The sequence below is a fragment of the Lepidochelys kempii genome, chromosome 6, assembly GCF_965140265.1.
Source record: "Lepidochelys kempii isolate rLepKem1 chromosome 6, rLepKem1.hap2, whole genome shotgun sequence".
In the NCBI taxonomy this organism is placed as follows: Eukaryota; Metazoa; Chordata; order Testudines; family Cheloniidae; genus Lepidochelys; species Lepidochelys kempii.
Genome location: NC_133261.1, coordinates 11,045,931 through 11,059,941, shown reverse-complemented (window position 1 = coordinate 11,059,941; position 14,011 = coordinate 11,045,931). Strand labels below are relative to the sequence as shown.

General features: G+C 46.3%; 1 protein-coding gene across 1 annotated transcript in view; it reads right to left on the bottom strand.

Moving 5' to 3' along the window:
• LOC140913638 (E3 ubiquitin-protein ligase rnf213-alpha-like) overlaps positions 1–14,011 on the bottom strand; it is a 174,755-nt gene that overhangs the window by 132,633 nt on the left and 28,111 nt on the right. The window contains exons 7-9 of the mRNA XM_073350368.1: positions 10,938–11,004; positions 5,329–5,368; positions 3,386–3,565 (exon numbers count right to left, since the gene is read on the bottom strand). Of these exons, the coding sequence (XP_073206469.1) occupies positions 3,386–3,565; positions 5,329–5,368; positions 10,938–11,004 (287 nt within the window). The remainder of the gene's footprint in view (positions 1–3,385; positions 3,566–5,328; positions 5,369–10,937; positions 11,005–14,011) is intronic.

Below are 14,011 nucleotides of genomic sequence, written 5' to 3'. Positions count from 1 at the left end.
AAACCCCAATAAGGCATCGATTCTGCAATGAGGTCAGTGCGACAAGACCAGAGTTACCAGCCCTCAGAATATTATTGCAAGCTGAGAATCTCAGCTCTCATTAAAACAAAAAGTAAGATTCTAGCCCTCGTGACTGCTCAGAAGAGCTTGAAAATGTGACCAAGACCCCTGTAAAGGCTCAGAAACCAGAGGATAAATAGAATGAACCCATGGCATTTATTTTGTAAAAATCTCATAAATTTTAAGCCAATCTCATGATTTTTGAGGACTTTCTGATTATTTATTAGCTGAGAACCTCAGCTTTCTTTTCTTTTTTAACATACGCTTCTAGCCCTCACAGTTGCTGAGAAAAACATGACAATGCTGATACTAAATGCTCTGGCACCAGGAAGCAAACAGAAACTCCAGATTTAACATTTTAAAAAAAAATTCATGATTTTAAGCCAATTTCAAGATGGGGGGGGGAGGCTTGTGGGAACTATGGTTTTAAATTGAGTTGGGATATTAGCATAAGCAATGGGCCCGAAGTATGTGTCCAAAAAGAATGAGATCTTGAGAAAGAAGAGTTTTTGTGTTAAACTTGCAGTGAGCCTTCGAAATACCGGTGTTATCCTATTTAAGGTTTGGGTTGAAGTAAGAGAAATAAAACATGGTTTTCTGGGTACCAGATGCAATAAATAATTGGCTACATAAGTTTGTTTTACGTATTATAATAAAACTGCTTCATCTGGCCTTAGCTAAGATCGGCTAATGGCCATTGACATCACTTGTTTGTTAAAGTATAAAAAAGTAAAACTCTTGAAGGGCTCTTTGCTCACACCTGCCCGACCAAGCTGGAGCTGATCGATATGGATCTAAACACCCCTAGGTCCAGTCCATTTGTAAGTATCTTGATCAAATGCTCATAAATGTTTAGTTACTATTTGGATATAGTACATTTCTTATTATTTAGGTTTTTAAGGCATGTTTAGAGGAAACATATAGGTGTCATTTGGCATTTGGATTTAATAAAGGAATTTATGGTTAAATTAGTATCGTGGTAACACCCTGCATAAACAACAACTCCAACAGGTTTTTGATTCTTTAAAGCTTGGTAATGGTGATACTGCAAGATTGAGGCCTAATTCAATCAACTTGGTAATGATAAAGACACATATACAACGAGCCTGATTATTCTCTGTTAAACCAGTGTTACTCCATTACTCCAGTAACTTTAATGGGCTTCTTTGGATATGCACCATCATGGGCTGAGTGCAGGGTTTGTATCTGGAATGTTCAGCACTCAGACCATAAGCCTCTACCACTCGAACTGAAGGACTCAGGGGCAGATTCTTACAGGTATTTAGGTGCTTGACGATGCAGATTTTCAAAATCCATCTGGGTGCTTATCTGCATGGTTAGGGCCAGATTCTTACAGGCACCTAAGTTCTGCTCTCCATGGAAAAGTTGCTCGAACTGAACTAAAGTGTGTTACCTCGTGACAACCACACACTGGAAAGAGGCAGAGCAGGCTGAAGGAACTGGTGATCAGAGTGCACTCAGAGAGGAAACATGTCAGACAAGAACTTAGGAGAAAGAAGATCTGTCCCCGCAAACCAGGCCCCCACCCATTAGAAAAAGGAATAAGCAAAAGAACATTCAGATGTTCAAATTTCACTGTGTTTGAAACCTTGTGAAAAACATTAAGGCCCAGTCCCCACTGTATGCCGTGTGGATGGCTGCTCTGAGAAAATCCTTGATCCCCAGGCCAGTTTTATGCCAAGCCTGGTGGTGTTTAGAGCAACATGGGTAATTCCTTTATTTCTCCTTTTTTAATTCTGCCTTTCTCCAGCTGCTGCTGCTATTTCTTTTTTGTGTGGTCTCCCTCTCACATTGGAGGTGGACGTTTGGCATTTTTGCCAAAACCTTCCTTATCAACCATGTGCAACGGGGCCAAGAGATATAGTGCTTAGGGGTCAAGCTGTTAAAGTAACCCACAAATTCATAGATGTCAAGGCCAGCAGGGCCCATTGTGCCTATCAGCCTGGCTTCCTGCTTAACCCAGAATCTCCCCCAGTGGTTCCTGCCTCCAGCCCAAAAACTTCTGGGTGAGCTAAAGCAAAGGTTTAAGAAAGAGAAACCCCATCTCCGTTAACAGATGCCCAGTGATGGAGAACCCACCTCACTCCTATGTAGTTGCATTGACTGCCCTCTAGGTATCAGTATGTCCTGGAGTCTGGCTTTCCTGGCGCATCTGACATGTAACCTTGATTAACCCCCCCCTAAGCTAAAGTTGTCAGATGCAGCCTCTGATTGTGAGCGTCTCCGTTTTGGGGGAAGTGGAGCTGACATGAGGCACCTTGGGCCTGATTTACAGGGCAGGGTACGAGCCCCTGCAGCCCCCACTGACTGTAATTAGGGCTGTGGGTTGCAGCCCCTCTGAATATCAGGGCCTACAGGCCTCAGGCTAAGCCCACCCCACAGCAACTGAGGCACTTGCGCTCCAAGGCCATTTTGCAAAATGTTGGCCGCAGATCAGTGGATTATGTAGAGGCCAAATCCTCAGCCCCCATCTCCTTCCTGCTGTATAACCCCATGGTGAGCGAGTGTTAGTGTCCCCTCTCTGCCAATCCACACAGGAAACGAATCTGCTGCAGCCACCGGCTATGGGGTGTTAGTTCAAGCTGTAGCAGCATAGGCTTTTCATTCCGGAGGGTCCCTGGTTCAATCCCCAGTGTGTTGGCTCTTACAATCCTCCCATGGCTTGACAAAGCCCTGGCTGGGATGATTTAACTGGGAATTGGTCCTGCTTTGAGCAGGGGGTTGGACTAGATGACCTTCTGGGGTCCCTTCCAACCCTGATATTCTATGATTCTATGATTCTATGGCTCACTGGAGCTGGATACAGCTCTCCCCCTGCTGCAGGGATATAGCTAGCTGTCCTAATTGGCTCTGTGCCACTTCATTTTGACTCCTGCACCTACCCATAGTGGACACGAAAGGGGGTGTGGCAGGTCATTTTGCTCCCCAGCAATCCCAGGCTGGTTGTTCCAGTCCATACAAGTTAGAGCTGCCCTAAGTTGTGCCAGGGGTCAAGCCACCCCAAGACTGCTCCTAGGAGTGGGGGAACAGAGAGGTGACAGTTGCCAATGTCTCCACCTGGAGGGGTGCCAAATGGAGCTGTGGTGGTGGACATTTGATTCTGCCCTTGCATTTCATCATGGCTACTCCTCCTGAGTGATGGAGTAACATTCCCAGTGCAAGTTGGTTTCTACAGGCCAGAGGTGACTTTACCTGTGGGATTTCCCCACCTGCTGCCTGAAATGTGTCTCATTATCACATTCTTCCCCGCACCAAGAAAGATCAAATGACCCGTCAGTGTAATCCAACTCTGGCATCGTTTTACCTTTTTTTCATCCTAGCAATTTCTCCGTATCTCCTGGGACCCATGTAGGCTGCAACAACAATCTTGTCAAGGTTTTCATCAAACACAAAAATTTTAGACCATATGACAACAAACTCCAGAGTCATCATCTCCTCCAATGCGCATCTTGTGTTTGTAAAATATGGATTTTCCAGTAAAATGCTAGAAAAAAATTAAAATGGCATAAGATAATCTCTGTGCCATCTTCCACACAGCCCCCCAGGCATGAAAACCCTCAGCATCTGGACCCCTCCACTCTCCCCAACTCTGCCCAAAAGAGAGGAGAGATGATTTGGAGTTAAGGCAGGGAAGAGGGGCTTAGGGGACCTGGGTACAGATCTTGCATAACCTTAGGCAAGAGATTCCATCTGCCCCTGCCCGCCCCTTGCCCCCTTAGCCTTCTAAGTAATCACTTCCTAACAAAACCTACCCCAAACAAAAGCACGTGACCCTAACGTGACATTTGCCAACCATCTCTCTGCTGTACATGGCATCTCAACTCCTCCCCTGTCCTATCTACTTAAATTATGAGCCCTTTGGGGCAGGGCCTGTCTCTATCTGTATAGCACAATGGAGCCCAACTTTGGTTGGTCCCTACATACAGCTGTAATAAATAATAATACCCTGTGGCTCAGTTCCCCATCTGGGAGAATAAACCTTTCTCTGTATATGTATTTTATATACTTTCACCGTGCCCCTCTTCCAGGTCTCCTTTCCAAGGTAAGCAACCTGAGTCTTTTCATTCTGTCTTCTTGTAAGAGTGCAAAGCAGGTGGAAAAGGCTAGCTGATGGGCATGGGAGCATGTCCTACCTATTCTGCACTCAGTGTACATAGTGGTAAATGAGTACACAAGGGGCAAGGACATGGGCAATCAGGCCCTGAAGCTCTACTTTAACTCAAAAAGTGAACACAGCTTAATTGCAGATTGGCTCTTGGTGCCCCCATAACATTTCTGTGGGTTAAATCAAGGCTCTCCTACACATGCTACCAAAACTATTCAAAGGTTTAAGGACAGAGAATGCATCCAGCCTGGCCCATGTAATCTCGCGCAATGATTCCTGCCTCTGGCCCAAAAACTCCTGCCTGAGCTGGAGTGGAGATGCCCCATCTCCACTGACACACTCCCAGTAATGGAGAAGCCACACCACCCCTCAGGGAGCCATTGCAAGAGTTAATTCCCCTCCTTGTTGAACATGGTCTCCTTACTGCCAGTCTGAATTTGTCTCTCCTCAACTCCTAGCCAGTGGTTCTGGCTCTGCCTTTGTCTGGAGGTTAAAGACCCCTCTGCTCTCAGAAATCCCATTCCCATGTCAGTGCTTGTGGACCGGGATCACATCCCCTCTTCACCTTCTTAACTGAATGGATTGAGCTGCTTCAGTCTCTCACTCCAAGGCAGGTTTTCCAGATCCTGAATTGTTCTTGTACCTCTTCTCTGAAACCTTAAAAATTTGGCAGCATCCTGTTTGAGGCGTGGACACCAGAACTGGACACAGGATCCAGTCATGGTTTCACCAATGCCATACACAATGCCCCTCCCTGCTCCTACTTCATATTCTTTCACAAATGACTCAATTATGAATATTATGGGTGACCATTTATATTATGGTAGCACTGAGATGCCTCACGGGGTCCCATTGTGCTGGGTGCTGTTTAAAAGGAAGACAGAGAGGCTATGGCTACGCTGCAGTCAGGAAATGCAATTGCAGCTTACGTAGGTGTACCCAAGCTAGTTTTGATATAGCGAGGGTTAGGGTTAGATCAAAGCTGGCTCAAGTAACAATAGCAGCGCAGTGAGAGCTCACTATGCAGCACTTAACTCTCGGGTCTCAAGCTTCCTTGATTTTCAAGCAAAATCGGCTTCTTTTACACTCTTATTTGCACTGAGTCTGCTTCACAACATCCATTTCTGAACAATGCAACAAACCTCTGATCCGATGTTGAGGTCTCTTCATTTCCCTTGCGATCTGCAATTTTTATAAAGAGCTTTCAGTTAAACTTGCAAAGGGTGAGGAAAAGTTTCACATGCTTAAAACAAAGGAAAGAAACTTCAAAGTACAAAAATGGGGCCTGGTCACAGGTCGAAGTGCCTCAAAATACTTTGTTACACCTTAGCTCGCATGCGGTCAGTAGAATGCATTTGACATCTGCTGCTCCAATCGTCTTGTTGCCCTTCACCCAACTTCATTTCTTTAGCTAGTGGGTAATCCACTGGTGAGTGTGAGAGACAGGTCCCAATTTGTGCCCAATCCACAGAGGATATGGGCCTGTTGTAGCCCCATTCAGGCACAGTTAGCTGTGTAGCTCAAGCTGTAGCAGCACGTGCTTTTAGCTCTGGAGGGCCCCAGTTAAATCCCCAATGTGTTGGCTGTCACATTTGCAGCAGATAAAGTTTTCTTTCATTATAGTAAAATTGAAGAAAAAAAGTCCCATTAAAATATTTTGTTCACACTCTCAGCTAAAGCTAAAGTTCATCTGGGGAGCAGATGAACAGAGTAGGAGTCACTGAGAGAAAGGGAAGGAGTACTTGTGGCACCTTAAAGACTAACCAATTTATTTGAGCATAAGCTTTCGTGAGCTACAGCTCACTTCATCCGATGCATTCAGTGGAAAATACAGTGAGGAGATTTATATACACACAGAACATGAAAAAATGGGTGTTACCATACACACGGTAAGGAGAGTGATCACTTAAGATGAGCTATTACCAGCAGGAGAGCGGGGGGGAGGGGGGAGAAAACCTTTTGTAGTGATAATGAAGGTGATAATGAAGATAATTTCCAGCAGTTAACAGGAACGTCTGAGGAATGGGGTGGGGGGAGGAAATATGGGAAAAAAGTTTTACTTTGTGTAATGACACATCCACTCCCAGTATCTATTCAAGCCCAAGTTAATTGTATCCAGTTTGCAAATTAATTCCAATTCAGCAGTCTCTTGTTGGAGTCTCTTTTGGAAGTCTTTTTGTTGTAATATTTCGACTTTTAGGTCTGTAATCGAGTGACCAGGGAGATTGAAGTGTTCTCCGACTGGTTTTTGAATGTTATAATTCTTGACGTCTGATTTGTGTCCATTTATTCTTTTACATAGAGACTGTCCAGTTTGGCCAATGTACATGGCAGAGGGGCATTGCTGGCACATGGTGGCATATATCACATTGGTAGATGTGCAGGTGAACGAGCCTCTGATAGTATGGTTGATGTGATTAGGCCCTATGATGGTGTCCCCTGAATAGATATGTGGACACAGTTGGCAATGGGCTTTGTTGCAACGATAGGTTCCTGGGTTAGTGGTTCTGTTGTGTGGTGTGTGGTTGTTGGTGAGTATTTGCTTCAGGTTGGGGGGCTGTCTGTAGGCAAGGACTGGCCTGTCTCCCAAGATTTGTGAGAGTGATGGGTCGTCCATCAGGATAGGTTGTAGATCCTTGATGATGTGTTGGAGAGGTTTTAGTTGGGGGCTGAAGGTGATGGCTAGTGGCGTTCTGTTATTTTCTTTGTTGGGCCTGTCCTGTAGTAGGTGACATCTGGGTACTCTTCTGGCTCTGTCAATTTATTTCTTCACTTCAGCAGGTGGGTATTGTAGTTGTAAGAATGCTTGATAGAGATCTTGTAGGTGTTTGTCTCTGTCTGAGGGGTTGGAGCAAATGCGGTTGTATCGTAGAGCTTGGCTGTAGACAATGGATCGTGTGGTGTGATCTGGGTGAAAGCTGGAGGCATGTAGGTAGGAATAGCGGTCAGTAGGTTTCCGGTATAGGTGTTTAGGTGACCATCGTTTATTAGCACTGTAGTGTCCAGGAAGTGGATCTCTTGTTTGGACTGGTCCACGCTGAGGTTGATGGTGGGATGGAAATTGTTGAAATCATGGTGGAATTCCTCAAGGGCTTTTTTCCATGGGTCCAGATGATGAAGATGTCATCAATATAGCACAAGTAGAGTAGGGGCATTAGGGGATGAGAGCTGAGGAAGCATTGTTCTAAGTCAGCCATAAAAATGTTGGCATACTGTGGGGCCATGCGGGTACCCATAGCAGTGCCGCTGATTTGAAGGTATACATTGTCCCCAAATGTGAAATAGTTATGGGTGAGGACAAAGTCACAAAGTTCAGCCACCAGGTTTGCCGTGACATTATCGGGGAAACTGTTCCTGACGGCTTGTAGTCCATCTTTGTGTGGAATGTTGGTGTAGAGGGCTTCTACATCCATCGTGGCCAGGATGGTGTTTTCAGGAAGATCACCGATGGATTGTAGTTTCCTCAGGAAGTCAGTGGTGTCTCGAAGATAGCTGGGAGTGCTGGTAGCGTAGAGCCTGAGGAGGGAGTCTACATAGCCAGACAATCCTGCTGTCAGGGTGCCAATGCCTGAGATGATAGGGCGTCCAGGATTTCCAGGTTTATGGATCTTGGGTAGCAGATAGAATGCCCCAGGTCGGGGTTCCAGGGGTATGTCTGTGTGGATTTGTTCTTGTGCTTTTTCAGGGAGTTTCTTGAGCAAATGCTGTAGTTTCTTTTGGTAACCCTCAGTGGGATCAGATGGTAATGGCTTGTAGAAAGTGGTGTTGGAGAGCTGCCGAGCAGCCTCTTGTTCGTATTCCGACCTACTGATGATGACGACAGAATCTCCTTTGTCAGCCTTTTTGATTATGATGTCAGAGTTGTTTCTGAGGCTGTGGATGGCATTGTGTTCTGCACAGCTGAGGTTATGGGGCAAGCGATGCTGCTTTTCCACAATTTCAGCCAGTGCACGTCGGTGGAAGCACTCTATGTAGAAGTCCAGTCTTTTGTTTCGACCTTCAGGAGGAGTCCACCTAGAATCCTTCTTTTTGTAGTGTTGGTAGGAAGGTCTCTGTGGATTAGTATGTTGGCAATATTCCTTGAGTCGCAGATGTCGAAAATAGGATTCTAGGTCACCACAGAACTGTATCATGTTCGTGGGGGTGGAGGGGCAGAAGGAGAGGCCCCGAGATAGGACAGCTTCTTCTGCTGGGCTAAGAGTATAGTTGGATAGATTAACAATATTGCTGGGTGGGTTAAGGGAACCATTGCTGTGGCCTCTTGTGGCATGTAGTAGTTTAGATAGTTTAGTGTCCTTTTTCTTTTGTAGAGAACTAAAGTGTGTGTTTTAAATGGCTTGTCTAGTTTTTGTAAAGTCCAGCCACAAGGAAGTTTGTGTGGAAGGTTGGATTTTTATGAGAGTATCCAGTTTTGAGAGCTCATTCTTAACCTTTCCCTGTTTGCTATAGAGGATGTTGATCAGGTGGTTCGGCAATTTCTTTGAGAGCGTGTGGCACAAGCTGTCAGCATAGTCTGTGTGGTATGTAGATTGTAATGGATTTTTTACCTTCAGTCCTTTTGGTACGATGTCCATCTGTTTGCATTTGGAAAGGAAGATGATGTCTGTCTGTATCTGTACGAGTTTTTTCATGAACATTATAACATTATAACATTCAAAAACCAGTCGGAGAACACTTCAATCTCCCTGGTCACTCGACTACAGACCTAAAAGTCGAAATATTACAACAAAAAGACTTCCAAAACAGACTCCAATGAGAGACTGCTGAATTGGAATTAATTTGCAAACTGGACACAATTAACTTGGGCTTGAATAGAGACGGGGAGTGGATGTGTCATTACGCAAAGTAAAACTTTTTTCCCATATTTCCCCCGCCCCCACTCCCCACTATTCCTCAGACGTACTTGTTAACTGCTGGAAATGGCCCACCTTCATTATCACTACAACCGGTTTTCTCCCCCCCCCCCGCCCCCCACCCCGCCGCTGTCCTGCTGGTAATAGCTCATCTTAAGTGATCACTCTCCTTACCGTGTGTATGGTAACACCCATTTTTTCATGTTCTGTGTGTATATAAATCTCCTCACTGTATTTTCCACTGAATGCATCAGATGAAGTGAGCTGTAGCTCATGAAAGCTTATGCTCAAATAAATTGGTTAGTCTCTAAGGTGTCACAAGTACTCCTTTTCTTTTTGCGAATACAGACTAACACAGCTGCTACTCTGAAACCTGAGAGAAAGGGATGGTTTGGAAGAACAGATCCCTTATCTCCATCAAGGGGGGCATCCCCAGGAGAAGAGCTGGGAAGGAGCTGTTAGTGCTAAATCTCTTGGCACATGGCGTGATCTAGATGCCTCCCTGCACCATGCCTGAGGCCACTGGAGACCAGCTGCCTTGCCTTGTAAGCAGAGATCCCCTCCCTATGGGCACCAGTTACTAGGCCCTACATTCATAGATGTCCTTGTAAGAACCAGGCTGCAGCTGTGTGTTGGTGAGACTCCACACACAGTGACAGCTTCTTGTGCCCCCAAGGAGAAATGTTTCAGCTCAACAGACTTTAGGGGGAAACTGGGCAGATTTTTAAATCACAGATTCACAGATCTGAACACCAGCAGGGAGCAGACTCCAAGTGATGGAGAATCCACCATGTTCCCTAGGTGAGTTGTTCCAATGATTCCCCTCTCTGTTAAACATTGGCCTCTTATTTTCAGGCTGTATTCTTCTAGCTTCACCTCCCAGCCACTGGGTCATGTTCTGCCTAGGTCTACTAGATTAAAGAGCTCTCCACTATCAGAAATCTCCTTCCCATGTAGGTATTTGTAGATTATGAGATCAAGTCACCTCTTAACCTTCTCTGGGATGAGCTAAATAGATTGAGCTTCTGAGTCTCTCACTAAAAGTTTGTTTCCAGACCTCAAATCGTTCTTGCAGCTTTTTTCTGAACCCTTAACAGTTGGTTACCATCTGTGTGGACACCAGAACTGAACACAGCCCTGGTCTACACTGCAAAATTACTTCAGTATAACCAGGTCACTTCGGGGTATGTATAATCCACACCCCGGAGTGATGTAGTTATACCGAGCTAAGCACCGGTGTGGACAGCGAGCGCTATGTCAGCAGGAGAGCTGCCACCAGCATAGCCATCGCCTCTCGCGGAGGTGGATCTATGAAGCGGATGGGAGGGCTCTCTCCCGCCACTTAGTGTGTCTTCACCAGAAGCACCACAGCAGCCCAGCTGTATCAGTGCTGTACGTTTGTAGTGTAGACCTGCCACAGTCTCCAGGAACGATCTCTTTAATGCCATGTACAGAAGTAACCCGGCCCCTCTGCCCCTGCTCGATATCCCACTGCTTCTCTCTCCAGGGATCGCCTTGCCACCATAGGCACAGCATCGCACAGGGAGCTCCTGTTAGGCAGGTTTCTACCGGACCCCCTTCTGCCCTTCCCAGGCAGAGCTCCTGCTTTCAAGGATACAGCCTCCATTTGGCAAGTGTGGCCTATGTTGCTGGTTCCTGAATCTTGCCCCTGGGCTGTATTAAAATGCGTGTTCCCATGGGCCCATGGGCCCAGCTGATCTGGAATGCTCTGTGTAACTGCTCTGCTTCCACCACTATTCACTACCCACTGATTGTGTCATCTATGAACGACATCAGCAGTGATTTTGTATCTCCTTCTGGATCATCAAGGATGATATCAAAGAGCTTTGGGCCAAGGACAGATGAACAAGTTTGTGCTAATATAATGGAATGGTTACCTGCTCTGTGGGATTTCTCCTCCAGCTCCACTGCCTCCTCTCTCATTGAGCTGCCAGGGCTCTGGGTCTTTGAAAAGAAAGTTTTAAAACATAAATACCAGTTAAAGCACCAAATTGGTGACCCTTTAACGGCAGGGCCTACGGTGTAACCGAGATGGAAGGAGTGCATTGGCCTGTTCCCTGTCTCTGTGCAGCAGGGAATGCACTCCTGGCATGAGAGTCATCTCTACATTAACTGAAAATGAGAGATGCAAGCAGCCCAGTAAAATGGGTGTCTTGGGGGTCTGGCTTTCATTGTAGTGCCAGAGGGCTGGGCTTTAATCCTGAGGCAACCCTGATGGTGAAAGTTACGGGACTCTTAATTTATAAAATTCTGACCAGGTTGGAGAAGGGAAATTGGTCACACCTGTTCTCCCCATCCTGTAACATAGGAAACTGCAAGGTGGAATTTTCAAAACTGAACAAAAGAAATACTTTTTCACACCACATATGATTAGTCTGTGGAACTCACTGCCACAGGAATTAAGCCAAACTCTTGCTATCAGAGACCAGGATGAACTCTAGCATAGTGGGCAGATTACCCCACATCTGTTACTGTGGGGTTTTTTATCCCTTCCCCTGAAGTACCTGGGGCTTGGACTGGGCAAGATGGACCTTGGGTCTGATTCTGTCTGGCAATTTGTAGGCTCCTAAACTGTGGGTTAGTTCCTGGGGTTTGATGTGGACAAAACACAGAGGAAATGTCTTTCTTACCCAAGGCACTTAGAGAATAGCTGATGCAGATTTAATTCTCTTGCGTATTGTGCCCCAATCTGAAGTAACTCCTGATGTTTTCATTATCTTTATAAAAGCCCAGTTCTTCTTTGAAACTTGCTAAGCTTTTGGCTTCGGTGATAGATGGTGACAGTGAGTTCCACAGGCTAATTACACATTGTATGAATAAATATTTCCTTTGTTCAGTTTTGAATTTCTCACTTTCAGTTTCATTGAACGTACTCTTGTTCTTTTGTTATGAGGCAGGGAGAACAGAAGTGACCAATCTCCCTTCTCCAAACCACTCAGTGCAGGCTTTTATCATGTGTCCTCTTACCCATCTCCTCGCTAAAGGAACCACACTCCCAGTCTTTTCAAACTCTCTTCATAGAAGATAATTTCCAGGCCCTTGATCATTCTCGTCTCCCTTTTGTGAACCTCTCTAAGGCCAGGTCTACACTATAAATTTACATCAGTATAACTAAGTCGCTCAGGGATGTGAAAATCCACACCCTAATCCTGGTGTAGACTGCACTATGTCAATGGGAGGACTTTTCCTGCTGACACAGATACCAAATCTCACAGAGGTGGATTAATTACGCCAGCAGGAGCTCTCCTGTAAGCATAGTAGCGTCTTCACTGAAGAGCTACAGCTCTGCCATGTTTTATGTGTAGACCTGCCCTAATTCTGCAATATCCCACAGGAGACTAATTGACCCAGCACTGCACACAGTATCCAGATGGGGCAGCCACACTAGTTTATACAAAGGCATCAGAACAGTCTCTGTAATATTCTCCATCCTGTCCTACTACATCTGAACATCTCGTTTGTTTTTTTGAACACAGCTGCACTTTGAGCAGAGGTATTCACTAAGCTGTCTATAATGGACCCAAGGACTTTTTCTGAGCTGGTACAGTTACAATAAACTCCTGTAAGGTGTATCAGTATTTGAAATTGCTCCTTCTAATGTCCATTACTTTGCCTTTATCATCGCTGAATTCTCTCTGCCGGGGTATTTCCCATTCACCTTGCTGGGTTAGGTCTCACTGATTTTCCTCACAGGATTCTGATAATTTTGCTCCCTTCCTGCTTAGCCTCCTTTCCAGATATTTACTATATATTTTACCACAGTTTCCTCCCACAGACTCTTCTTTTACCACAGTTTCCTCCCACAGACACCTCCATAGTTAAGCTAGAGCAATGTTGGGAATTGTGTCTTTTGTGCTTTACACAACAAACAACAACATCAACAACATGGAGAACCCTCCTCCAGGCACAGCTGATCTCAAACAGAGCTGGGCAAAAGTTTTCTACTTAAACATTTGTTCAGTTAAAAAAATGCAGATTCAGTGTGTAGGGAGCCAGGATGGCTTCCCTCCGAACCAGAGGGAAAGAGCCACCCTCTCACCCTGAGTGGGCGGGGCCAGACCCAGCTTCCACCAATCCCCAGGAGGGGAGGGGTGGGACAGGAAGTACAAAGGGCGGGGCCCTTTGCCCAGCGAGGAGAGCACCAGGGAGGGAGACGGACGCAGGCTGCTCCCTCGCAATCCTGCTGCCAACCCAGGGGAGGCCCTGGGCCAGGAGGAACCTGACCGGGAGGAAGGCCTGTCGCGACCAGGACTGCCAGCCGCTGAGTACCCGGAGGGGCCTGGCTGTAGCCCGGGCCGGCGTGAGTCCGACACAGAGTGGGAGCTGGAGCTGCCAGCAGTGGAATACCCGGCAAGCCGGAGGGACCGGAGAGACGCGCCAGAGAGACCGGGTAGGAAGTAGCCCAGGGGCAGAATTGCACCGTGGGGGGGGGGTGTTTGGTCAGCGGGCGCAGATGGCCCCCCCCGCTGACCCAGCGGCAAGACCTTCGCCTCCCGCCACTGTCAGGGCCCTGGGCTGGAACGCAGTGGAGTCGGGTGGGCCTGCGTTCCCCTACCCCGGCCAACCCGCCTTGGGTAGCAGGACTGTGCGCTGCAGACTCGTCCCGGCGCGCCCCTGCCCGCTAATTCCCCAGCACCCGAAAGGTGTGACTAAGGCCTGCCAGTGGGACCATAGCTCTCCATCGCCCCCTAGGGGCTCGGAGGACCGACTGAAACCTGTCACACAGTGACACCAAAATATTTAGCAAATTCATGTACCTTTTGCCAAATTGTTTCAGTTAAAATACTTTTAAAAATATATTTAAAATGAAGCATTTCATTTTGATATTTTCTAAACAAAATGTTTCAATTTTTCAGACCGAAACAAACTTTACTTAAAATATAAAATTAAGGAAATATCATAATTTAACCATTAAAATCCATTTTAAAATGCTCAAAATTGAAATGAAACA